We start from the raw sequence: 26,685 nt of genomic DNA, 5'->3' as shown, positions 1-26,685 counted from the left end.
TACATTGTTTATATTTCTTGTTATTACAATTATTAATATTTTTGGCATACATTACATAAGACATGAAATTTTACAAATCATAGTCGATATTTTACAATCAGTCCCGTTCAATCACCCCTCACAAAACTGCATGTTTTTCGTCAAAATTTGGAGAGGCGCTTCATCAGTATTTTATAGTATTCTTACAACATTAATTAGATCCTCTTAGAATGTTTTGGAAAATAACAGGTTCCCACGTTGTGTGATATTTTAAATAAATAAATGCCTTTATTCCTCTTTTGTTTAAAATACGTACATATTTTTTCGATCAAAATATTTCACACTTATTGTAAATTTATTAATTTTCTTTTTCATTGCTTCTTTATTACATTTCAGTCATTTTTAGGTCATTATCTTATATTTTATATTGACCTGCATTTTTTATTTTCCCGAATCTATGGTTCACAATGAATGGTCCCATGAGAGATTATCAATCAAAGTTCAACTGTATGAAGTTTTACCCTCAACTAGCGCAATATAAAATTGGACTAACGTATGGTATTTATGTTAACACATTTATAATGACATCTTGTGACACTCAATTAAATTCAAAATAAAAGGTTACAAAAACAAAAAGAAGATCCCAATTAATGGAAGGAGAAGAAAGGCTGACCTTTTCCAATGAATGCATGCATTTAATTTGTACCTCTAGAGGTTGACTCTGACTTCCACTGAAACCATCTGTGTCACATTCATCTTGACCACTGCATTCACTCTGCATGTCCTCGTCCATGTCTTCTGCAACACATTTATTGGACACTCTTAAAACAATGGTTTACACTTTTTGTACCATGACATTCAGAATCACGACTCTTTTTTCCTAGCATAAACATAACTTATCCAAACAATCAGTTTGTAAAAAGATTAGAGAAGTAATTAAATAGAAAAAAAGTTAACTCAAACAGAACATCAAATAGACCAAAAGAAACATGAATAAAACACAGAAAATTATCATGGGACATGCTGAATGCATTCATGTTAGAGCTTTACTATGAATAACTGTTTTTTTATTTTTTAATTTATTAAATTTACAAACAACGTTAATAAACTTAAGGAAAGAATAAAATAAGAGAATGGTTATTGCAGATTATAATCTTTAACTTAGTCTTTTAAATGAGATTAATCTTTTTCATATGTGGCGAGAGCATAAACAGAAAATAATAATAAGAAAAAAACACAATTGAATACAATTAGTCAATTAATTAAATGCCATTTTTTTTTTTTTTTTTTTTTTTTTTTTTTTNTTTTTTTTGAAATTGGTAAAATGTATAGTTTAACTCCGATAAAATTTTCAAAGATTGATTAAACAAATCGCATTTTTATTTTGGATGAATTTTGAGACAAAGGAACATACAAAATTAAGCACAGAAAGGACTGAGAATTTTTTTGTTGTTGAAAATTCAATTGCACATACCATCCTCTTCTACAATTGGGCACAGATTATCTTCTTTGGATGCTTGGTGCTGCTCAGCATCTCCTTCCTTCTCTTCATCCAGAATTGTGGGACAGATTTCAGCTAGAAAAGAAGAAGAAAAATAGCAGAAACAGAGTTCTTGTTATGGAGACATCTTCAGCAAAACTGTAAAAGGAAACAAGACATTTTTGCTGAAGCATTTTACTAGATTTCCTTTTAAAACAATTTCTCAACGAATATTATTTTTCATATATTTTAAAAAGTTTTCAACAATGCTTCTACCTATGTAAACATAGACAAATTCAACCATTATACAAGAGAAATATGACTTGAAATGTTGCGGGCTGCAACTTTGTCAAAATTTTATATCCGACCCTTTTATGTTTAAAGGAACATTAAATGTTACTTTCAGATTTTTATCAAGTTGTACAAAACAAAAGTACTGAATTACAAATTAAAATAAGAAGTAGATTCTTAAAAATATTTAATTGCATATTAAAAAATTCTGGCTACAATAACTTTAATTCGCACCTATGTATTAAATAATTATGTGCAACATTGTTAAGATATAAAACTTTAAAAAGGTTGGTATTAAAACTTACATAGTAGCACACAAAATGTTCAATGGGAGAATTGAGGTTTGTCTGCTGCAACCACCAGAAAATAGATATTTTCATTTTAAATTAAAGATGTAAATAATTAAATTTACAAATGTAAATAAGTTTGGATAAAATTTATTGATTTAAAAAAAAAGTTAAATCAGAGAATTTCTTCGTGAAAATTTATGGTACGCACACATGCTAAATTATATTCACAAAATACGGAGAGAAAAAAAACGAAATAAAAAAAGAGCAACATACACGATTATTTTTATATTTGAATAAATATTTTCTTGGATGCAAAACCTGAGAAAGAAATTTTTTTGCATTGTTGGTAAGTCGAATTTCACAAAAATGAAAAAATTAGGTTATTTTATTTATTTTTTTTAACGAGAAAAGTATTTTAAATCAATATAGATTTTTTGTACGATAATTGTCCTAAAAAATGACAACTAGTTGGCAGGCCACAAAAAAAAGCTTTGCGGGCCAGATGCGGCCCATAGGCTGCCAGTGTGAAACCACTGATACAGAACAACAAGAAGAGGTGACACCAGCCTTCCTGTTATCCCTAAAAAAAAGGCGAAACATTGCTGCAGAAAAGCACCAAAGCTTTAAACAAGAAACGATGAAGGGCGTTTTTAAGTAAAAACTCTTTTAATTCTCATAAAGTATGCTCTTTAAGTGTTTTTAAGTAAGTTTTTTTTAATTATATTATGAATTGTATGAGGTGTACTTGTATACATTTTATATTTGTTAAATATATTAAATTTATACCTACTCTTTCCTTTTTCATACTCTTCACTTTTACCACCATTTTCAGTTATCCAAGTTAGCTGTGGTGCGCATTAACTCGGATAATCGGGACTTTACCGTGTTAAATTTTCTTGTATTATGTTAATTTTATTACTTTAACAAAGCTATTTTTTTCAAACTAATATTTTTTCCTGTAAAGCCTTTCCACAATACTCATAAGTTATGCAAACATAATGCTCTAAACTAGAAGAATTTAATTGTTTTCAAATTGTTTCAAGAATTTTTCACAAATTTTAATGTTTTGGTTAGGCTGAAATCTGAATTTAAAAGAGAATGATTATTTATAAAACAAGTAATTGAACCTTACCAACTTTTGGCTTTAATTCATTGAGTAAATTTTCCACAGCCTGGTTTGCTTGTTCAAGACTCTCGAATTGTTTGAGTTTAGGTCTGAGGGATGTGATCAGATCAACAACCATGAACTTGATACTCACAGGAAAAGGATAATCCTCTGTGTAAATGTCAGCTGACATCTTCATCCAGAAATAACGCTACAAAATTTTTTAAAGTCACTAATAATCTTATTTCCATTATAAAATTTTAAGTAATAGCTGTTAAATGCATTTAAAAAAATCACAGTTAAACCAATTGGAAGGGCTGCAAGTTTGTAGCAGAAAGAAAGAGTCAAAATTTGCTGGAAATTTTAAAAATTAAGTTGGAACAAAAAATGTATTAATTAGTTTAGTAATAAATACACAGGATATGCAAAGCGAGCGGCTCAGGGGATGTAGTGTTTGCCTGCAAATGAGGTGAACGGGTTCAAATACCAGCAATGACTAGTGATACGAATTCCGCATTCAGCTTGCACCGATCACAGTGCTGATAATAAAATATCCTCAGTGGTAGACAGATCATGGGTTAGAGTCCCCTTGCCATCAGGCTAACAGTGGGGGGTTCTCGTGGTCTTCCTCTCAATTTAACACAAATGCAGGTTAGTTTTATCAAAAAGTTCTCCCTGAAGGAAATTTCTCCCAATACTTGATCCAGTACTTCCCTTGTCTTCGGGATTGGGTTCAGAATTACAACTCCACAGAGTGGTCATAAACCCAAAAAATTGGGTCAGTTGTTCAAGGACAGTTATAAAAAAAAAAGATGCGAACAGAAAATCATGGAATATGCAATACCAGTATTTTTATTAGAATGACTAAAATTTTGTACATTGTAAAATTATTCTCATTAATGTTTCGCTATTTATCAAACATTTGTTTTCCTGCAAATCCATAAGTTTTTCAGTGCATGGAGCAAAATGGATTTTAAAATTTCATTATCCAATGCATAACCTGAGTCCCACCTTTAGAATTTCTCATTAGGGAGGGGGCTTATAAAGCTTTTTCTTCATTATACAATCTTATTTCACTTCAAAATACATTCTTATTACACAACAGAATACATTCTTGTTTCACTGGTTTTGGAGATTCTTTTAAACCACACGAGCTTATTACTTTTTACTTTATATCATAACCATTGTTGACCAGCCAACCTGATATTTGCGCTTATGACTACGAATGTTTGACTCCGCAGCCTTGTAATTTTGAACCTAACCCAGAAGACAAGGTAACTCCTGGATCAAGTATTGGGATTAATTTATCCCCGTGAAGGACTTTTTGAGGGAATTATCCCTCATCTGGGTTACATAGAGAGGGAAACCCCGAAAACCTCCCAGTATGACGGCAAGGAGACTAACTACCGCTGAGAATATTTCCTGTCAGGTTGCTGCAAGTCAGATGTGGAATTCATATCAACCAGCCATCGATAGGATTCAAACCTTGTGCACCTCATTGGAAGGCAAACGCTTTTCCTTTTCAGCTTAAAAGGAATCATTCTTCAGTTTACAATAAAAAATTTAACAGCTAAAATACTATTAGAAAATAAAGTTTTGTTAAAACAGTTTGTCATATAAATCATACATTGATAGAACAATATTAACATAAAAAAAAGTAAAACCTGGAAAAATATGAGGAAGCAATCTAATTTCTTCTTGCTAGAACCATTGTTGAAATATTGACCACAAGTTTCTAAAAGGATACAAACAAGTCGAATGCGAAACAGATGATCAGGTGGATCCATTTCTGAATAAGAACCTGTAAATGCGAGAGAATATTCTATACATATCTAATTAAAATTAAAACTTGGAAAAAAAATTTTTAGAGTTTAAAATTTATTCAGTACATGGAAAACAAGACTGAAGGTTTGGATTAAAATATTTGCTGGTAGAAGAAACTTGAGAACATATTGTTTGATATAATTTGATGCATTTAGAAAAAGATAGAAACAGAAGTATACAATGAAATAGGCACAATTTTTCAATGTGAAAAGGGAATTGTGAATATTTAATGCGTAACTTGTCTTGTGACCTGCATATTTCAGATGAAAAGATGCTGCAATCCGAAATATTTCACATAAACAGCATCATTTTTTCTCCCTTCTTTGCAGATATAAAGACAGAAAAATGTTTGATCCTTTAGCAGTGAATAAGCTTAACAATATTTTCAGTTGTGAATAAGGCCAAAAAATTTACATGCTTTAAAGATAGGTGGGAAAATGATTTTTCTCTTTTTGGAATTTAGAGTAGAGATAGGTGCTTTCTGTGTCCGATTTCAAGAGATTGAAATAATGTTTTAGGGCACAAATGACTCTCAGTGTTTGGTAACAGTTTTTTCCATCATAATTGCCTGCTTGGCGACTAGGATATCATGGGAAACTCTAAAAAAAAAGTCCATAATGAGAAGTGTTATATTTTGTAGGAGTGAAGTTTAACAATATATATATATATATATATATATATATCAGTGTTTTCACTACAGCGCGAGAACGCGAGAATCTCGCATATTTTTTCCTTTTCTCGCATTAAAAAATTATTACCGCGAGAAATTCGCGCATTCCATAAATCAATTTCAAAACTCGCGAATTTCTCGCATTTTGGAAAAAGCTTCGAATTACGCCATTTAGAATGAAATCCGTTTCACTTTTCTTCCTGGATCTTTAATTATTTTCAACATCTGCCCCATTATCTAGCTTTCCCTATTTACCAGTATTGTTCAGAACCTTTTCGAACTACACACAACTTTACACAACCACGGAACCCTTTTCAGAACACACTTCTCTGCAACCTCTTGTTTACCGTAGGTAAGGTTTCTTCATGTAAGACGTTCAAATGTTTTATGCACTTATGTAAGATGGACAAATACCTTGTAAAGGCAAAATCTTCTATGATGATGCACCAAAAATATTCAATGCTTTAAAAAATAGAAGACGTTAAAAATGTATTATAATCAAAGAACTGATTTTTTTTCAAGAGTTTTTGTGTTTTTTTAGTTTTTAGAAATCTCACTTAACTTTTTGAAATCTCACCCTGTTTTTGAGAAAGGGTGAGAAATTCTCACCCATTTTTTTTCTGTGATGAAAACACTGTATATATATATATAAATAAATAAACTTTGTATATAGTATAAATGTTACTGCGAATGACCAAATTTGGTGGTTGTTGAGTTCGATCGGTGAATGTCGACAATTACATAGTCGCTTTGGCAAATGTTCGTAACATATACTAGATCTAGTAAAGTGCCACTATCCGGTAACCCTAAACTGAATTCATATTTTAGTAAAAAGGAACCCAGAAATATAGAAGTCATAAAGACCAGCACTTTCCAAAGTCAAGTGGGATCCCTGAATCTCAATAGTGATTGGCCAAAAATTTATAACTATTTTTTTTTTTAAATCCTTAAATACTAATTTAATCTTTAATTTTTCCCTTTATGAAAAGATCCCCAAAAAATATAACATACCATCTTGATTCACCCCAAATGTAATGAAAGAATATAAAACTTTGAATATCACAGCAGATTCCACCATTCGATAATTGTAGAGCTCTCCCAGATAACGCACCATGCTCACACGCCTCTGGTTGTACTTTGGATGATTCACCTACAATAATTAAACATTTTAATAGGACCAAATGTTCATTAACCTTTTAACTGTCAAGTTATTTTGATGATTGGGGTACATAAATTGTCAATTTCTTTTTTATTGCAAAAATCAAATGTTTAGTACAAAATAAAATATACTTTTAGCAGTTAAAATTTGATATCTTGAATGACACACATAAAAATTCTTAGGCTCGCAGCCACTGCATATTTACTTGAGGTGGTTGCAACTCAGCATGGCAACGGTAAAATTTGCCTCTAGTGGAGCAATGCTTTCAAAAAATAAAAAATTTATTTAATTATTCTCTAGAAACTAAAGAAAATTTTTTTAAAATCATTTTCTAGAAATATAAATCATTCTATATGACATTTCAAAGAACTGGACATCATTTTACAACAAAAAAATTGCTGCGCACTTTAAACATAAACCTCTATCCTTTACAACCTTCAGCAAAGTGCTGCCATCTATTGTTCTAAATTGCATCTAAATGAACTTCTCTCGAGATAGATTCAGATTTCACAAAACGGTCTAACTAAAGTAAACTTCTCCCTTTATATATTCGGGTATAACAATACAATATTTAAAAAAATTAGCCTGAGTAACACTCAGGCATGATATTTTGGAGCACCAGTGCAGTGCCCAAGATTATTTCGGGCATGAAAGTTAAAATATTAAGATCAGAGTAGGCTGCACACTTTGTATGAAGGAGTGAAATGATGAAAAAGTTTTCATTGTTCAAACTATAAGGTGTACAAGCTACAGGAAGACCAAACCTATGATAGATGGTTTGCCCTGACTAAGACCTTTAAATACTTAAGATTAAAAAGAAGAAAATGAGGGCAGCAGAAAGGTCAAAATGGAAATCTGTTCTGATCCACACCACATTGTTGTGACATTGAAGAAAATAAGAACTGTCAAAAAAAATTATTAAAAACTTTACATGCATCAATAAACTACTACCTTATGTTTAAAAATATATATTTTAATAAGTCTCTTCATTCCCCTGGCTCAGCTTATAATACAGAATTTAGATAGATTTTCTTTTCTATACAAGTATAAATGACGGTATCTATGCAGCTTTAACTCTAGGTGACACTAATAAAAAAATAAAAATATAAAAAATACATTACTTCCATGCCAAATCTTATATCTTCTAAAACACCATCTACAACTTGAGGGCCAACATTTTCCTAAAGAGAAACACTACTTCATTAAACAAATAACAAGTCAATAAAAAAAAACAATGAAGTTAAACTCTATCACAATAGAGTAAACAGAGAGCACATATAGTTTCAATGACATTAAGAATATTTTATGATAAGTTTCAATTTAATGCAGTTTAATTTTATATCTTAATTGAAAATAACTAATTAAAAATCTTTTTTTTTTGCTAATTCAAACTTTGAATGTAATCCCATTAAGAGTTTGACTTAAAGAAGAAATAGCATACTTTAAAATAGGATACCTGATAGGCGACTAAGCCAGCCAATAAATTAGCCACACATCGAATATTGTAGTACTTCACATTCCAAATACCGGTCAGACATTTAGTGATGTAAGCAGCCATCTCCAGATCATCCCAATCGAGTTTACGCATTTGTCGTAAAACTTTGGTGGAAGCAGAGTATTTCTCAGAGTTCTGAAAGGTAAAAATAACATTTTTGAATAAACATTATATATATTAAACTTAAACATTTTAATGAATAACTAAAATAGCAATTTAGTTATTAAATCGAAGCAAATAAAGGGCGATTCATATTTTTTTTACTTGGCTTCGGAGAGTTATACTAAAATTAACTTTCACAGTTGGAAGGCAATTTTACAGTTTTTTAAACAATTAGAGAGGTAATTTTATGGTACACAGACAGAATTAATTCAGTAACAAAGATTTGTGCTACAAACATAACATGCAGCTCAATTAACAGAAATCCATTGAAAATAACCATTACAATAAAAGACAAAATTTGATCTTTTAAAATAACCTCTACGCTTACTCGATCAAAGTCATGTAATTTTATCAACTGAGTAATAATTAACAGTTAGTAATAATTCATATGAATCCTTTTTGAGGTTTTTTCGGATGTCAATTCACGTATTCGCATTTGCATGACAATGCTAACAGCTTATACAACAATGTCAAAAGAAATAGTATTAGTATTATAACAAAAATGAAATTACTTTATCATTTCCAGCTTTAGTCAGATCTTGATAAAGCAGCTTTCTGATGTATTCATGCATTGGAGGACGCTCTACTTTAACTATCTGGAAAATAAATGTTCACACCAGTGAATATGTTACATCTTTTAAGATTAAAAAACATATTTGACCTTTTAACTATCAAGTTATCTTGGTGATTTAGGTACACAAATTGTAATTCTTTTTTATTGCAAAAATCAAATGCTTAGTACAAAATAAAATATACTTAGTAGTTGAAAATTGATATTTTGAATGACACACATATCACACTCAGTGTGGCGATGGCAATGGTAAAGTTTGTTTCTAGTAGAGCATTATTTTATAAAGATTAAAAAAAAAATATTTTTAAATTATTTTCTAAAAAATTAAATCATCTATACAACGTTTTAAAGAATTGGACTTTATTTTGCCACAAAAAAAAATCTGCACACTTTGAACATAAACCTCTATCCTTGAAATCTTAAGTATAGTCCTGCCATCTATTATTCTAAATTGCATCTAAACTTTTACCAGAGATAAATACGGGTTTGACAAAGAGATGAAGCCGAAATAAACTTCTGCCGACATATATTTGGGTATAACAATAACTAAAAAAAACTACCCCGAGTAATAATCGGGCGTGACATTTTGGAACACCAGTGCTGTGACAGTTAAAAGATTAAGACAGAGACTTACTGGGGCAACTTCAGGAGGATTACAATAATAGAAAGCATTCTCAATCATTGTGGTGTATCTGCTGTCTAAAGATAGCACAGACTTTTTTCTCATCATTTGTTCCTGAAAAAGAATTCATTTATTTTTCAATTTCATTGGGAAGTGACTTGCTTTATTCAAAAGTAAAAACAGAAAAGAAAGAAACAAATTACCAAAAGAATTTTCAACCTCTGATGAGAATCTGGTGCTTGGAAGAGGAAACGCCCACAGGTTTCCAACAAATTGCATGCCATCTCAATGTGATGGTGAATGAAATCCAGCAGCAGCAACTGAAAGAAAATTAAATAAAATCAAAAATGAAATGTACCATTAAAATAATATTTCTAACAAATTTATAATTTATTTCACTTTAAGGTTAATTTATTTCACTTAAGTTCTATTTCCAATTTATCAATAATATTCCTCAATATTTAAAGGGGCTTTTATTCTTGACCGTTAATTTATTAGGTCATTGATATAAAAACATGTATAAATTTAAATGGAATGAGATTGGCAGATCATATTAGCTACTTAGATAAAAACTAGTCTATCTGGCAAAAGCAAATGACATAAAATTATAGTATTTTTAAGAAAATATTCTTAAAAAAGTTTATCAAATAAGCACACATTTATAAACTCTACAACTAAAAATACATTTAACAATTCTATTAGTAACAAAATAAAACATTTTTACTTACTTTCAAGCAAAACAAAGCTTCAGACTTAGGGAAAACTTTAAACTTTACTAGCTCACCTAAAATTTAATTATTGAGGTTATTTTCAATTATGTGTAAGTCAGAAGGTGAGTGTGAATCTTAGAATTATTTATTAATAATGTCTTAATTAATGAATGTTGTTTAAAAAAATTCATAGCATAGTAGAAACAAGAAGGGTTGCTNAACCTGTTTAGAACGTATGATGGCTTAAGACTGCAATTATTTCATGCTAAATACAACACTGATAACAGGGTTGGAGCCCTGTTATTACATATAGCATAAAAAATAAAAACAAAAAAAAAGAAGAAAATTAAGAAAAAATATTTTTTCATTGTTCCCTTGTTTTCTCTACATTTTGAACTTATATTGTATATATATAATAGCATACATTTGTAAAAAAAATTCATTAATTTCATAATAAAAGCAGAAAAAATCAAAATGCTTCCAGAGCTCAAACCATTGTTTCCTCTCAAAACAACATGCCTTACATACTAAGTATGCATATCAAAAATGATATAATATATCATCGTAAATTCAGATCCGACTTATCTGGCAAAAGCAAATGACATAAAATTATAGTATTTTTAAGAAAATATTCTTAAAAAAGTTTATCGAATAAGCACACATTTATGAACTGTACAACTAAAAATACATTTGACAATTCTATTGGTAACAAAATAAAACATTTTTACTTACTTTCAAGCAAAACAAAGCTTCAGACTTAGGGAAAACTTTAAACTTTACTAGCTCACCTAAAATTTAATTATTGAGGTTATTTTCAATTATGTGTAAGTCAGAAGGTGAGTGTGAATATTAGAATTATTTATTAATAATGTCTTAATTAATGAATGTTGTTTAAAAAAATTCATAGCATAGTAGAAACAAGAAGGGTTGCTGAGAAAAAAAAAAGAAAAAAAAAGTTTTCCTGATTTTTAAGTACAATTATATCAAATTTTTTATGATTTTTTATTATTACTTACATTGATTTCTTTAGTTCTGTCACATACATGTACATGAAATATGATGGAAAACCTTTTTATTTGCAAATTAAGTGGAGTAAGCCATTTATTGTCAATTACAAATGTCAGTCTATAATGAAACACTATTTTCCTAATATTGAAAACAAAATTTTAATCAACTTTTCGCTAAAAAATATTTTTCAAATTAATGAAATTTTCATAAGATTTTGTAATTATATTAATCAATATAACTGCAAGGTGGAAAAACTTTCAATAGATATCTATTTATTGATATCAATTGAATCGAAATAGATTCAAAAAATACTTTTCAGAACAATTTTTTTTTTCATGTAATAAAATATTAAGACTTTTATGCACTACAAACTCAAACTAGTTTCTTTTCAGGTATTTTAATTAAATTCCATGACATTTCCCCGATTTTTCTTGATTGATAAAATTCCCTGAAATTTTCTCTAGTCTGTAGCCATTCTGAAATAGAGAGACAGTACACTGAAACACAATTAGCTGAAAAAATTTAGAATAAAAAAGTATTTGAAAAGTGCACTGAAGTTAATTCAAGCATAATCTTTACATAAAACTTTTTTCCTCAATATGTATCATTATATGAATGCGTAAATGTCTTATAAATCCCCTTGAAACTAAATAAAATTTGAGAAGTAGATAATCCGTAAGAGCACTTACCAATAAAACGAACAGTTTTCACTTTAGATTCAATGTTGATTTGATCTTTCTTTTTTATCTGTAAATTGAAAATGAATTATACAGTTCAATTTCATACATACAACATTCATAAATGTTTAAAAGATGTTTATGCCTTGCAAATTATTAAACATACTTTAAAAAAATATGTAAAGCTACTATTTTCAAATTAATTAACATTTAATTTAAAGTTAAATTGAAAAATTTCCTTTTTTTGTCATGAAAATACTATCATAAAAAATCAAATGTCCCATCCGAAAGCCCTTTCATCAATCATATGCTAAATATTAATATTCTATAGGCTTATATCTAATTACATGCAGAGAAAAATAATTATTATATATGATAAAACTAGCAGCTGGAAAAGAATTTTCTTCTTCTTAATGCTTGTGTTAAAGCTAAAATTATACGAAACAATAGTTAGACCTATTATCACATATGTTGCAGAAACTTAAACTGCAACTCTAAATAACAAATATTACTAATAATAATAAATGAAAAAAATTTATTATTTTTGAAAGAAAGATTCTAAGGAAGATATATGGACCAATCAAAGAACACCGGGAAAATTAGAAGTAATTTAGATTTAAGTAAGCTCTATGAAGAAAAATATAATAAAAACAAAAAGAATACAATAGCTGAGACATCTGATGCAAATAAGTGATGTAAGAGCAAAGAAAATTCATAGGGAAAGAGAAAGGTCACAGAAAAAGATGGCTAGATGAGGTAGAGAAAGATTTAAAATAAATGTCTCAGAAATTGGAAGATTGACATAAATAAGACCAAGATCTTTTGTAGACAGAAGAGCAACAGAGTAAGTAAATATATAATTAAAAGATGCATTCTCTGCAAAGTTGTGATTATATAAATAATTAGCATTTCATTTGTGCAGCTGTAAAGCCAAAATACCATGCATGCATATTTTTGAGAAAAATTGGCTCATTTTTATAGAAAGAAAATGTTCACAAATGTTAACAAAGTTGAATAAAAAATAATAGTCACATTCTGGGATTTGCATTAACAGGCAACAAAACTATTATTTTTGAAAGCTTCCATATTGGTTAAATTGATTAGCATTTGGTGCAGCACTACAATATCATAAAATGTCCAGCCTTCACTCGGAATAATAATAGTTATTGCTAAGGTTCACGGCAGTATAGCGACAATTGTCCTCAAATGTTCTACAAATGTCGCTAAAATCAGACACGCAGGCAACAAAATTGTCGTATTGTAACATGTTTTAAAATTACAAAATAGTAACGAAAAATAGTTTTTGCAGTGAATGTCATGAATTTAAAATTAATTGTAGCACTAATTTTATTTTCTACATGAAGGTTAGATTTTAGCTTTGAAATTTTTCAAAAGCAATAATTGAAAGTGTATGGTACAAAAAATTTTCATTTTAAATGTTGATATTTCTAATTTACATGTTGTACTGTGTTTTGTACTCATGTCCTGACAGTATAATTGTTTATCAATAAAATGTTGCTTTTTGCTCTTTCAGAATTGACTTTATTTAGAATTTAATAATTTTTAGACAATTAATTTTTAATGTAATATTTTTTAGTTCTTACATTCTCTGTTTCGTTCAATTATTTATTTATTTGGTCTAAGCAGTTTAATATGTTGAATCTGTTTATAATAACATCATTCTAGCTTTCTTTCATTTAATTTTAATAAATACTTCTTCAATCATTATGGGCTAAATGGATCTAACAAGTTTTAATGTGTTATAGATGGCTATTAATAGTTTTTGATGTGTACCATAACATTAATTATGCAATTGTAAAATTAGATTTTCCTCCCTCAAATTTGTCAATCATATTAAGTTTTAGACTACTAAATAAATACATAGGTTGCCTTCAGTATATTTTTATTACTGGTGTGAATCCTAGTTATGGCTACGATTAGAATTTATTTTTCCTTTCAATAATATATTTACTCACATGAAATTTAAAATCTTGTTTGAGCATAGTAACCAAGTCAGTGGCAACATCAGGCATACATGGATTTAATATTGCAACAAAACGTGCATAAAACGGCAATAAATCCAACCTAAAACAAAATTAAAATATGCTATCAGAACAGATTAACTTATAAATACATTAAATTACCAATACATTATACTTATACATAAAATATATTACTAAACAATTATATTTGTTATTAAATAATCAAATTTTTAAATAAAAAAATTATTTCAAGAGCAAAATATTTGGGAAAGAAATATTGGATATTTAGGTACCATAAACTCAAATTAATTCATTTTCTCTAACTTTTGGGATGTTTTAGTTAAATTCCCCAACATTATCCTGATTTCACCAGAGTGATAAAAATCCCCAACTTTTACCAATATTTTAAAAAAGAATCATTTTAAAAACTAAGTAATTTGATTCCTGTTCTTTGAAAATCATGTATTGCAATACTGAAAGAAAAATCAAACATTTACTAAAAGAACGGTTCAATGTTCATTTTTTGAAAGTTTTATGTTCAAATTGGCTTTCAAAGATCAAATAATGAGGGAGGATTTCTATATAACCAGAGCCAGTGATAATGAGCTCTATTCAACCTTTGATTTAAGCACATTTGTTCCATTGCCAACTTTTTAAACAATCCAGTTCATAGTTCTGATATGACTTCATGAATAATAATTTTATAATTTAAAATAATTCTGGATACTAAAAAAAAAGATAACAGAATGAGTAAAAAAGATTTTTAAAAAATATTCCCAATTTATTACTTTCAAAAACTTAAGGATCATTCTCTCTGCATCTAATTCCATCAGTCGGCTTGGATTACGCAAGTTTTGTTATCAATAGGTGAATTCTCTTACTTGTAGTTTTCTTTAGCTCGCTTCAAGATGCTTTCATGTTATCATACAAAAAGAAAAGCCAAAAAAGTTTAAGCAGTTTTAATCTTAGATTACAGTGTAAATATTTCACTTTTTTTATGCCTTCATTTTAGCGTAAAATATGTACTGATACTATATAGACCCTATTTTTTTAATATAGCTTTTCCATTAACATAAAAATTCATATGAATACAAATAAAAATTAATTAATTTGAAGTAGAAAAATTAAACTAGGTTCCTTTCCAGGTCCAAATAAAAAATTCCTGCTATGTAGAACAAAAGTTTCTAAAAATTGTGAATTGTTAGTTTTATTATTATACATGTTCAATTGTTCTAAAAAATCATGAATTATGTTGTATTAATAAACGTTTTCCTTTCAGTAGCAAATTTTTATCAACATTTCACTTTTTTTATTGTAATTTTTTCATCAAAATAAAAATTCATATCAAAAGATACATTTAGAAATAAATTTATTTTAAAGAGAACAATCAAACCAGTCTTCACTTAAAAATTCATTTTATCCAAAACAATCAAACAAAGTTTTGCTTAAAAATTCATTTTAGGTAGAACCAAATTGTTCCTCACGTTTCTAAAAAATCATGAATTGTGTTTTATTATTATTTAGGATTTTAATGTATTCTGTGATAGTTTATTTTTCTGATAAAATACTTTAATATATTGAAAAGGAATCATTATAAAATAAAGAATAATGACGTCAAGTATAAACTATGAACTAGATCATTGGAAAAGTCAGCTGTCAAACGATTGATGCATTTTTAAAAGTTGCCGGAATTCGGAGTGGGCTCGAAATATTCTAACAAGATGTCAAACCAGAGTTAATCGTGGTAATTGTCTTTTTTTTTTCATAACATAAAAAATGCAATGTGTAAAATTCCATTTGTTCAGATTACTTGAAGCAGAAGGTAAAAGAAGAAAAATAAAAAGAGGCTATTATACTTCAAGGCAAAAAGCACTATATGCATTATATTCTCAATGATGAGAAACTGTTAACAGACCCTTAGAAACTAAAAAGCATTACAAAATAATTTGTTTTCTCAATCATAAAAATAAAATGTGCGATTTCTAAGACTCATAAGTATATTCACACTAAAATTTCCTGGCAATTTTTCTTAAAAATACTTACATTATCACAATATTCATTATCCCATATTTCACTATTCATCTAGATCGTGCTAGGTCCAACTTACTATTTTTTTCTAATCCATAGATAAATAACTTAAATTGTTACGTAATTTTTAATGATTTTTTACTATTTCTTTATACTTTGTATAATAATGTTGAATGTAAAGTGTTTTACCTTGTTCGGGGGACAAGAAACAGGGCACGTACAAGTTTCTTCCGATTCGGTCGAGTATTTAAATTCATACAAAAATCAGTAGCAGCCTAAAAATGAGTCATAAATCACTAAATTATTTGAAATGAAAAAAAATATTTATAACTACACAATATAACTATTTTACATTATTTAAAATAGCTATAATCAAATAATATTGATTTCAGAAAAATATAAATACACGCTAAATATAATGAAAAGGATAGTCCATTATAGTAACATCAATTTTAAAAAATGCTTACGAAAAACAAAAATTTCAATTAATAATTTAAGCCTCAATATTTTCTTAAATAAAACATAAGCTAACAATTTGTAAATACAATTTTTTAATCGTCATTTTTAAAAGGGGTAGCCTTGTTGATAAAAAAAAAATAATAATGCAGATATTTTTTATGATTATGAGCTTTTTCTACAATTTATTTTGACACAAATTTGTTTTGCAAGATATTATATTTGTTTGTATTTGTTAAGAAATGACATGGATTTAAGGCAAGATATTATAAGAGTTAGCATTATGAAATATGTTCATACGCAAAATTATAAAATTAACAAACCTGTTATCTTAAATTGTTCGGAAATCCTATGACCAGAAATAACATTATATGATGCTAGGGGGATTTCCCTTTAATGAACAGTTTCTTTGTGAGATTCCGAACAGGTGAAAATAGAAAAATGCTACGACTATGCAATTTTATCCTATGCAATTTCAATCCTGATGATGTGCCCAAACTATCCTAGAAGTTAGTCACAGTATTTATGACAGCCCTATTATATATAATGTTTTCAAACTTGTACATTTTGAAAAAAAAGAAGGATTTAATGTCATTTTAAAAAAAAATGTGGCTTAGAAAGAGAAGCCGATTGCAGACTTGAAATCAGCGATATGAAAGTATCTGTTAAAAAATCTCATCAAGATCTATTAAAAAATCCCATACAGAGGAATCCCATTCGGGAGGGGGGGGGATTGTTCCCGATTGTTTTGTATATTTGGAATATGAACTAGCAATAGGCAGATTTATATTGTTCATGTAGCTTAGAAAATATTCACCTTTGAAAAGATTAAATTTCAATAATAATAATGATATTACTATGACTATTTTTTAAAAAAAAAGCAAGGTTTAGAAAACCAAGATTTGGGACTTTTACTTGTAGTTAGAATGAGAACATCGAACTTTAGATGTAAAATAATACCCATTAGATAATAAATAAATAGTGTTCAAGTTTTTCAACTTTAGGAAGATTACGTTTTTATTTCAAAACGTTTTATCACAATATTAGTTTGACCAAATGAGACTAAAACACTTTTCACAAAGGAAAAGTTTAGTGTAGCTTATTTAAGCATAACAAAAAAAAAAGGAACACAATGTAAGCAGTGATTCCAGAAAATTATAAAATAGTGATTAATACCTGATCTATGATTTCTCTATTAACACAATTTAATAATGAAGACAAGAATCCATCGAGCAAAACTTTGTTGGCCGTGCTTGCTTGAGTGTTATCCTCTTCAGTGTCTACAAACACAAATACGGACTCAATCCAATGCAGTCATTATATTACAAATTTTAATAAAACTAGACAGTTATTGAATAGCATACAGTGTGTACTGTAATCATCAGCCATTGACTATGTTTTTAAAAATTCTATAAGAATATGAAGTAGACAAAACTGCAAACTATGCGGGTCACATACTAATATTTAATCCAAGAAAAAAGAAGAATGTTATCCAAAATTTAACATATTTCTCATTCAAAAATACTTATTTAAAACACACACATAATATATATATATATATAAACCGGTTTGATTGACTGAAAAAATTGTAAGGAGCAAAAAAACACTTTTTATTGAAACACTTAGAAGCTGTTATGTTAATTATAAGTTTGCACTTATAATTAAGAAACAAGTCAAAAAAGGTCCTTCTTAGTCTTTTTTTCCCCCCCATTTTAATTATTCATCAATTGTTTAAGTGATGAAAGCTTTTGACAGCTAAATATTTTCAGTTTAAAAACTTAAAAATAAAGTTATAAAAATATAAAATTAATAAATACATTAACCTATACTTACAAAAATTTAATTAATTTTCCAGTTTCACATTAGGCAGCTTTCGCTTGGCTAAGTCCAAAACTTTCATCTTAATTAGTTAATACCTTTTTTAATAATATAAGAATGTTTCAAAAAATTTGAAAAAAAGTTAAATGTATCAAATTTTCAACGACTTAAATTCCAATCCAATTTTTAATATTTAAGTGAAAAATTATATTTAGTTAATTAACAGATTGTTGAGAGATAACAAACACACAAAAAGTAGAACCAGGTTGATGAAAATGCTTCTTCTAAAAAAATCATTGCTAACATTATTACTGAAGCTAGACAGGGTGTGTGGCCAAATCTTTCAACAAAAATAAGCACCTTTTAAGTACTTTTTAAGCACTAAAAATATTTTAAGTATATTAACAAACAACATTACATTTCAAAATGTAACAACATTATGAAAATGTAAAATAATTTTCAAAGACTTTACATGATCATGATAAAATAACTAGTTTCTGACAAAGAGAACTCTTCTTCTTGATTATATTAAACCACTATAAAAAGATCGAGAGATTTTGCGGTTCAATTTCAGAGGGTGGAAAATGAAGCTTGATATTGAGAATATTGTGCAAAATGCAGCAGAATTGCACCTGAAATTGCAAGAATCTCACCCAAACCCAGCTCAGTAGACGCACACGCGAACTCGCAAGTATTTCACCAAACATGTGAAACGATTGGCACTTTCACACACTATGGACTGACGATATGCCACAATGCATTGTGTTTGAATGAACAGTGAAAACATTGAATAGAACAATGTGAAAACCTTGATTTTGCATAATACGAGAAGAAAATCGACATAGTAAAGTAAAAAAATTTCATTTTTGAAAAGTGCTATCCTTTTGAAAGGTGTTATAGTTTTGAAAAGTGAAATATATCCTTTTGAACCAATAAGATTGAATCTTAGAAAGTGATGATCTGATGATTAGGTCAAAAATTATTTAGGATGATTCACTTTTACTTTGTGCACTGTACATCCAAAGAAGTAAAGTGATCTCACCTTCTATTTCTTGCATCATGAGAGTTTCCGTGAGATCTTTCTCATCAGTTCGACCTCCTTTCATTTCTTCTACTTCTTTTGTCTCGAGGAGTTCTGTCTCATCAATCTCCAGTTTACTCAGATCTGACAGAAAAAGAGACATAATTATAAATTTTATATAATAAAAAGTACATTTATTCTTACACAGAAAAACAAATATTTGAATCAGTTCCAACTTAATTAAAATCATTAAATTTACAACAATATTTTAAGCTCTCAAATAATTTTAATAAAAGCACCTAATATATTTAGAGGATAATATCATCTAAAACTAAAGGAGAAAGTATTACATAAGTTCCAAATTATGGATGGGCCAGGAACATAGTCCATTAGCATGATTCAGGAATCTTTACTGATATAGAGCTAGAGATAATTTCCCTATGTGAATTTAATGGACGCAAATTTCAAAAATTTTATTTCTCTTAAGTTCAAATAAAAGATTAACAAAGTCATATTTTTTCTTGCAATATTTTCTTATACATTAATTAAATAAAAATAAATTTAATAAAAATCCTTAATTAAAATATTGTGTAAGTTATTCAAAATCAAAAAAGTTTTAAAGTATTAACTAATGTCTCTCAGGATCAAATTTTGAAAAAAATATTAATTAATATTTTTCTGAATCAGACATGCATTTAAAGAATGAAAAAATTCACTGAAAATGAGATTATGCTCAAATAATCTGATACCTTACAGCAATGCAAAAAAAAAAAAAAATTACACAAATATTTTTTTATCTTTAAAAAAAATTTTTTAACAAAACTCTTTTTGTTAAAAACTTTTCTCAAAAATTTCATCTCTAAGCATTAAAGTGAAGAAAAGATTTGAGCTTACTTAAAAATTAGAGCACTTACCATTTTTCCTCAAATACAACCATAAACTGCCTACAGATCCATTCCATGTGTAGATTTAAAACAAAAATGAAAATATAAATTTATTTCATTCCAGCATAGACTTTAAAATCCTTACCTTTCAATTCAGTTATCAAAGAGGAGTATTTACTCATAAAAATTGTTTGTTCAGAAAAGGTATTAATCTCATTAAAAGCATTATTAATAAAGCTTATTAAGAAGAAAATGTGAACAAATATCAAATTGGGACACTTCTCAATTTCATGAAGCGAGAAAAAAATACTAATTTCACTTAGAGCATTCAGAATCACTTCCCATTTTTAGGATTTCAACAAGAATTAATTTTTGAGCGTAAATAAAAACCAGATCAAAACTATTCTTGAAACAATTTGTTTTTAATTTTTCATTAATAACTTAGCAGGGAAAATTATTTAATTCATAAATCTTAGCCATTTGAAATGTTAAGATTATACTTTGATATGAGAAAATCCATGATTAGATCATAAATATTTCTAGCTTTAATGTCTGTCTTAAGTGCGAAACCAACAGAAGATTAAAAAACAAAAACGTTTATTTTTTAATAAAAAATAAAAAGACATTACAGTTAATCTTAAAAAATAAGTAAATAAAAAGCTATTTTTAATATTTCGGAATTTCAACTATCAGAAACCATCCGAGATAATAACTAGACTTTAAAAATTGTCATGGATTGTGGTTAAGAAATAGTGAGTAAAAACACAGAAGAAGCATAAATGTAAATTAATGATAGGATAACATAAAAGTTGAAAAAATAAATACTTATTTTAAGAAATTCCTTACTTCAAGAACTTTAACAGAGCACACTTTTTATGTTTAAGAAGCTTTAAAACTTATTTTTAAATTATGTTAAAGTTCTTACTCATTTATAAACCTTATAGTAAAAGTCAAAGAAATCTTGATGAATTGTGATAACACAAATAAAGCTCACACCACACTTCTTAAAAAAAAATTAGAATACCTTCTTCAAGCTTTTGTATTTCATTTTCATTGGGAGATTGAGCATTTAATGAACTGTCTTTGAATAGAATCTAAAAGAGAAAATTCGCAATGTAATGTAAAGTATAGAAAATTAATTTTCAACACATACTATTTGTACAGTCAAATTTAAAAAGTATATTTGATTGGTCGATTGGGAATTTTTGTAAATGGTTCTGTTTTTCTGAAAAATTAATTCATATTTTTGTGAATTTGTGAAGATAACATCCAGTTTTGAGATTTTTTTAAAGAAATCACAAAAATCTGTGGTCCGTCCAGTATTTCTATGATGAAGTTTTTGGAAAATTCATAATTCTTAAGTTAGCATAGAAACGAGTTCTTTCTGTTAGAATTCTATTTTTGTGAATGCGTAAAAATAAGGTACAATTTTTGAGGAAGAAAAAACTCAAAAACCATGTTTTTCAAGGAATTACAGTTTTAAAGTTATAAATTAACAATATCATCGATTATTTTTTATAAGGAATAATTTAATGAGGTATCCATTTCAAAATTGAAAAATATTGTGCATTTCCTATTTAATGAAATGAAATTTTTAATGAAAATTCTGCTCTATGATAAAGTTACTTGTTAAGAATCTTATCATCACCTAAGCAGGCCCCATGGATTTCCAATCGAAACAACACTAATCTAAATGAAAAAGGAAAATTGTTGCATGCTAAATTTAAAATTTAAAAAAAAAATAATAAAATAAAAAAAACCCACAGATTTTTATGTTTACGGGGATGATTGTGAGCCCAACACAAAAATCCGGAAAATGTCTTACATAAAATCATTAGTGACGCATTTCAAAAAATTTATATTATCATAACATGAAATTCTAAATAAATTATATTCAGCATATAATTTAAATGAAAAATTATTTATAAGTTTACTTTTGTCTCTAATCACATTTATTATTCTACCAAAAAGTATTTACAAATGAAAGAGATGCCAAGTTTAAATTTTAGTTTTAATATTTTTAAACAAAATGAATTTTTAAACATAAATGTGATCAATGATTTCTTGAAACTTTTGGACCTTAGATTTCCAGAAACTTCAGGATCGTGGTTGTGGAAAAATCTGGAAATCTAGATTTTTTCCGATTATAAAATAATATTTTAAACTCCAAATTAAAATAAAATTAATTGAAGCATTAAAAAGTTTTTCACAAAGACTTTTTAACTATTAATTAATGTTTTCCATAAACAATAAAAAAATATCCACTTTCGTTAAATAAAAATGTTAATATGTTAAAAAAAAGACTAAATGAAGATTTTGATTATTTACACATTAATTTACAGCTAGATTAAAATAAAATAAACAAATAAAAATTCAATATTTAATTATTGTATTAGTATACAAACAACATACTATATGTATTAGTATACAATAATCTACACTATACAAAATTAGTATCAATTTACTTAATATAAAAATTACATTTCTTCGTATTTTTTCAATTGTATCAGTACAAATTTTAAGGAGAACTTGAAAAATGTAAGGTAATATATTTTTTCAATTAAAAAAATATTTGAAAATAGCAGAATGATTAAATGGAATTAAAAAGTCCAAATCAGATGCATGCATGTTTATATAAAATAGTAAGAGTACATTTTAGTACTAATGAATTAATGATAAATAAAAGATAAAATACTTTTTTGCTATTATTTTTATAGGTATAAAACTTATAGCACACCAATATGCTTATAACACAGCATTAAATAACATAATATTCATTGATAATAATTTTTAAAATATATATTAAGTTTTTTAACATAAATATTTTAGTTTGAAAGCACTAGAATCAAATTAAAAACAAATGAATATATACAGTAAAAAGTAAAAATTTGTTTTACATTGATAAACTTAAAAAGAAAGAAAGAAAGAAAAACTAAAAAGTGCAATAAAAAATTCAGAATAGCACAGCATTACCATCTAAGCTTTTGACTACTATATGCATAGCATAATAATAAGGAAGTTGTGATGGTCTATTTCATTTCAAGCAATTTTTTCGCTTTAACTTCTTACTCACATTAATTTAATTTAAACACATTTTTATAGGAGCACAGTAATACATAAACATTTAAAAACATGTTAATGTTTATTTAAAGTAACAGACTCACTTCAGCAACTTAACTCAAAATTGAAAGGATTTTTAAGGAAAACTGAACGATTTTTTTCCCATTTCGTTAATTACATGAATAATCACAAATTAAATTATTAAAAAAATTATTTCTATAAAAAAACAGGGTTGGTTTCTTTAAAAAAAAAGAAAAAAAAAGAAGAAAAAAAGGTTTGCTTTAAACTGTGGTCTAAACCACATTATGAAAAATTTTTCTAAGATTTTCATAAACAAAATCTAATATATTTTTCTCTCGTAGTTATATTATCTGTTCTGCAAGCATTTTCCTGCAGAAATACAACTTAACCCCAAAATAAGTTAGGTACCATTAATTTTTTCTTCTAAAGTTAAGATTTAAAACTAGTTCTTGTCAAAACAAACTCTATTAAATTGATTCTCTGAATTTACAATATGTAAATAAGTTTCTTAAATTGATTCCTTTAAAAAAAACTATTTATGGTTCTTTTGAAAAAAAATTTTTTTCTTTTGTCTTTAATACAAAGTTTTATTAAAAAAAAAATGTGCCAACTATATATCTTATTACTACTAATATTCTTCTTGGATAAGCCACATGATTATTCTATCAAAATTATCAATTTTTCAATTTGCTCCTAACCTGTTTTAAAAAACTTATAATTTTTTCTTGTCATAAACCTGAAAATTAAATAAAGTAGGAAAAAAATATTATTTACTTTCCTGATTTTAAATTCGTAAGATATAAAAGTGATAACTTGAAAAGTATATTTATTATTCATTAGTTATAACAATATAACTATTAAGGATTAGCTACTCTAAATTTGAAAAACTGACAGCATTGAACATTTTATGTCTAGGTTATGGTTATAATATAAAGATGAAATAAAAATTAACTAATTGAGTAAATTGTGTGGGATTGTTTTAATAAAAATGATGTCAACAAATCATATAATATATGAGTACCTCATAAGAAAAAAAAAAATTTTTTTTTCTACTTACACCAGGAATGAAAGCTTTGAGATCAGGTAAATTTTCATAAAAGCTTCGAGTGTCATCATCTTCCCAAGCAGAGAAAGACGCATCACTCTATAAAATCAAAATTTAAGAATTTATTTTAAATAATTACATGAGCATTAACTTTCTCCATTCTCCAACATACGAGGGTAAAGATAAATCGCGAAATACTTTGAAGCAGAAAGTTTCCTAGTTTCAAGCATAAGATTTTTTTAAAAAAGTAAATGAATGGAATCTTAAAAAAAAAAATTAACAGATTATTTTGAATGCAAAAAAACTTAATTATGAAAAATATTTTTGTTTAAATACCGCTTCACATGGAGAGGGACATCAAATTTAATGCAGCATAATTTACATCAAGGTTTTTCAAATTTTTAATGAGGATTGTAAAATATTATATATTAAATCTAAAAAAATATATATAGCATCAAAAAATAAAACTATAAATAATGAAATTACAAATAAAAGTATTAATTTAAATATGAAAAATAAGACAGCAATTCTTCAGCTTAAATCAACACACTTATAACTTTAGGAAAATTAATTAGAGAATAACACCAAATAAGAAACATTGAATATTAATTGCCACCCCTTGACCTCAATCTCTATCGATCTATTTATTTAAAGTTTTATTTGATTACATATATAAATCTAATACATTTAAAAAAATGTATGGTAGAAACTTTTTTGCTGTATATTTTACAATATAAATGTAATAAAAATTTTTAAAAATTTGACAAAGATGAACATTATGGATCTTAATAGGAATTTCATACCTTCCCTTCAGGGTTCCCACTCAATTTCAGAAAAAAAATTACCTGGCTTTTCCAGGTATATCTGATAAATTTCAGTGAAAATCCATAACATATTTTATCTACATCATACAATTTTTCATCAGAAAACTTAGATTTTATTAAAATTTGTAATATCAAATATTAGATGTTGTGAGCAAAAACATATACTAGAATGACAAAAGAAAAATGGAAAAGTTCCATTTAAAAAGGGAAATTTTATAAAATAATTGTAATAGATGTAAGAATTATTTAAATCGAATTTTCATAACTGATTACTGTTACTAACAATTCTAAGACTGGTTATATTCTAGGCATGATATAGGAATTTTCCAGTTTTTTTGTAAAAAATTGCAACTTTCCCGAACTCTTCCCTGCTATTTAGAGTTAAAATAAATTTCCCAGACAATTCCAGGTTTTCTTCATTCTCCCTGACTTATGGGATCCCTGATCTTGCTTTGCTGAATCTTTAAACATGATGGTCCAAAATGAAGTTTTTGAATGGTACTGAAAAATAATTCAAAAGCTTTCTGATATTTTTCAATGTTATTTATATAATTATAACAATTTGGGACATACAGCTAGCTCAGTACAAGAGGATGTAAAAACAAAAGGGATATTTAAAGTGAATATATCTATTTTGAAAAGAAAATTGTTTACATTTTATTCCACAAATCCAAAACTACCTGTTTTGAGAGAAAATGATCAAATGAAGTAAGGCATTTTATTTATGCTTTCATTAAATTCGATAGCAGACTACAACTTAAAAATCTCTATATATTTTCAATCTTTTTGATTAGCTATAAATGTCTCGTGTTACATAACGTAAATAATTGCATAAATATCTCGTTTTTTTATATTTTAGCATACAAAATGTATTTTTTGTGTGTGTGACCATGTTGTTAAAACCCAGCTACAACTGTGGGCAATGACATTTCAATATTGTTTTATTTTTCCCTTTTATCGAATAAGCATTAGTAGGATCAAAAACTGTTTAAAGTTTCTTTTTCTTCCATTCTGTATATTTTACATAGATAAACTTTCAATTAGTTTAATCTTTAGAATAATTTTGACAACATAAAAATAATAATAGAGGGGTAAGTATAACAGGCTAGAGAGTGGGAAAGGAACGTCTGAAAATACCCATTAACTTAAATTACAGAAAAAATTTATAAAAAAACATGTGAAACTATTTTGCAGAAAAAAAATTTAATTTTTTATCTACTAATTCAAAGTTTTCCTTTTACATGAGTACCCAACCAAACAGTTCAGCTTTATATAAAAATCATGATTTAAGAAAATAAAATAGCAAAATAATATTAAAATATAAATATATTATAGACATTAGATATAGCATTTTCTTCATTAATTTTTCCTAAAGTTCAGAAAGTCAGAAATTCCATCAAAAGCCGAAAGAATCTCGTGCCTGAAATTAAGAAAATTTAGAGTCTGGTCCTGAGGACCAATAACAAAAAGATCCCCAAAATACTTTCACCAGTCATTCTGATT

The 26,685-nt window shown here is 27.2% G+C and overlaps 1 protein-coding gene across 18 annotated transcripts in view; it reads right to left on the bottom strand.

Annotated features, from left to right (window-relative positions):
- LOC107441077 (UPF2 regulator of nonsense mediated mRNA decay) overlaps positions 1 to 26,685 on the bottom strand; it is a 72,733-nt gene that overhangs the window by 23,683 nt on the left and 22,365 nt on the right. For 7 of the 18 annotated variants that reach the window (XR_011637728.1, XM_071185413.1, XM_071185407.1 and 4 more), the window contains 19 exons: positions 24,371 to 24,457; positions 21,257 to 21,326; positions 20,263 to 20,292; positions 19,370 to 19,492; positions 17,686 to 17,789; positions 16,243 to 16,328; positions 14,020 to 14,128; positions 12,056 to 12,113; positions 11,091 to 11,146; positions 9,852 to 9,968; positions 9,661 to 9,762; positions 8,968 to 9,051; positions 8,255 to 8,428; positions 7,920 to 7,979; positions 6,651 to 6,789; positions 4,810 to 4,946; positions 3,173 to 3,356; positions 1,454 to 1,555; positions 653 to 777 (listed from right to left, as the gene is read on the bottom strand). Coding sequence is in view for 16 of the 18 variants with exons in the window: in XM_071185413.1 (XP_071041514.1) it covers positions 653 to 777; positions 1,454 to 1,555; positions 3,173 to 3,356; positions 4,810 to 4,946; positions 6,651 to 6,789; positions 7,920 to 7,979; positions 8,255 to 8,428; positions 8,968 to 9,051; positions 9,661 to 9,762; positions 9,852 to 9,968; positions 11,091 to 11,146; positions 12,056 to 12,113; positions 14,020 to 14,128; positions 16,243 to 16,328; positions 17,686 to 17,789; positions 19,370 to 19,492; positions 20,263 to 20,292; positions 21,257 to 21,326; positions 24,371 to 24,457 (1,947 nt within the window). In the remaining 2 variants the exon portion in view is untranslated. The remainder of the gene's footprint in view (positions 1 to 652; positions 778 to 1,453; positions 1,556 to 3,172; positions 3,357 to 4,809; positions 4,947 to 6,650; positions 6,790 to 7,919; positions 7,980 to 8,254; positions 8,429 to 8,967; positions 9,052 to 9,660; positions 9,763 to 9,851; positions 9,969 to 11,090; positions 11,147 to 12,055; positions 12,114 to 14,019; positions 14,129 to 16,242; positions 16,329 to 17,685; positions 17,790 to 19,369; positions 19,493 to 20,262; positions 20,293 to 21,256; positions 21,327 to 24,370; positions 24,458 to 26,685) is intronic. The other 11 variants (XM_071185417.1, XM_043042593.2, XM_071185418.1 and 8 more) reach the window with 3 other exon arrangements.

The sequence above is a fragment of the Parasteatoda tepidariorum genome, chromosome 9, assembly GCF_043381705.1.
Source record: "Parasteatoda tepidariorum isolate YZ-2023 chromosome 9, CAS_Ptep_4.0, whole genome shotgun sequence".
In the NCBI taxonomy this organism is placed as follows: Eukaryota; Metazoa; Arthropoda; class Arachnida; order Araneae; family Theridiidae; genus Parasteatoda; species Parasteatoda tepidariorum.
The sequence above is the reverse complement of the archived record's forward strand: the minus strand, read 5'-3'. Positions and strand labels throughout refer to the sequence as shown.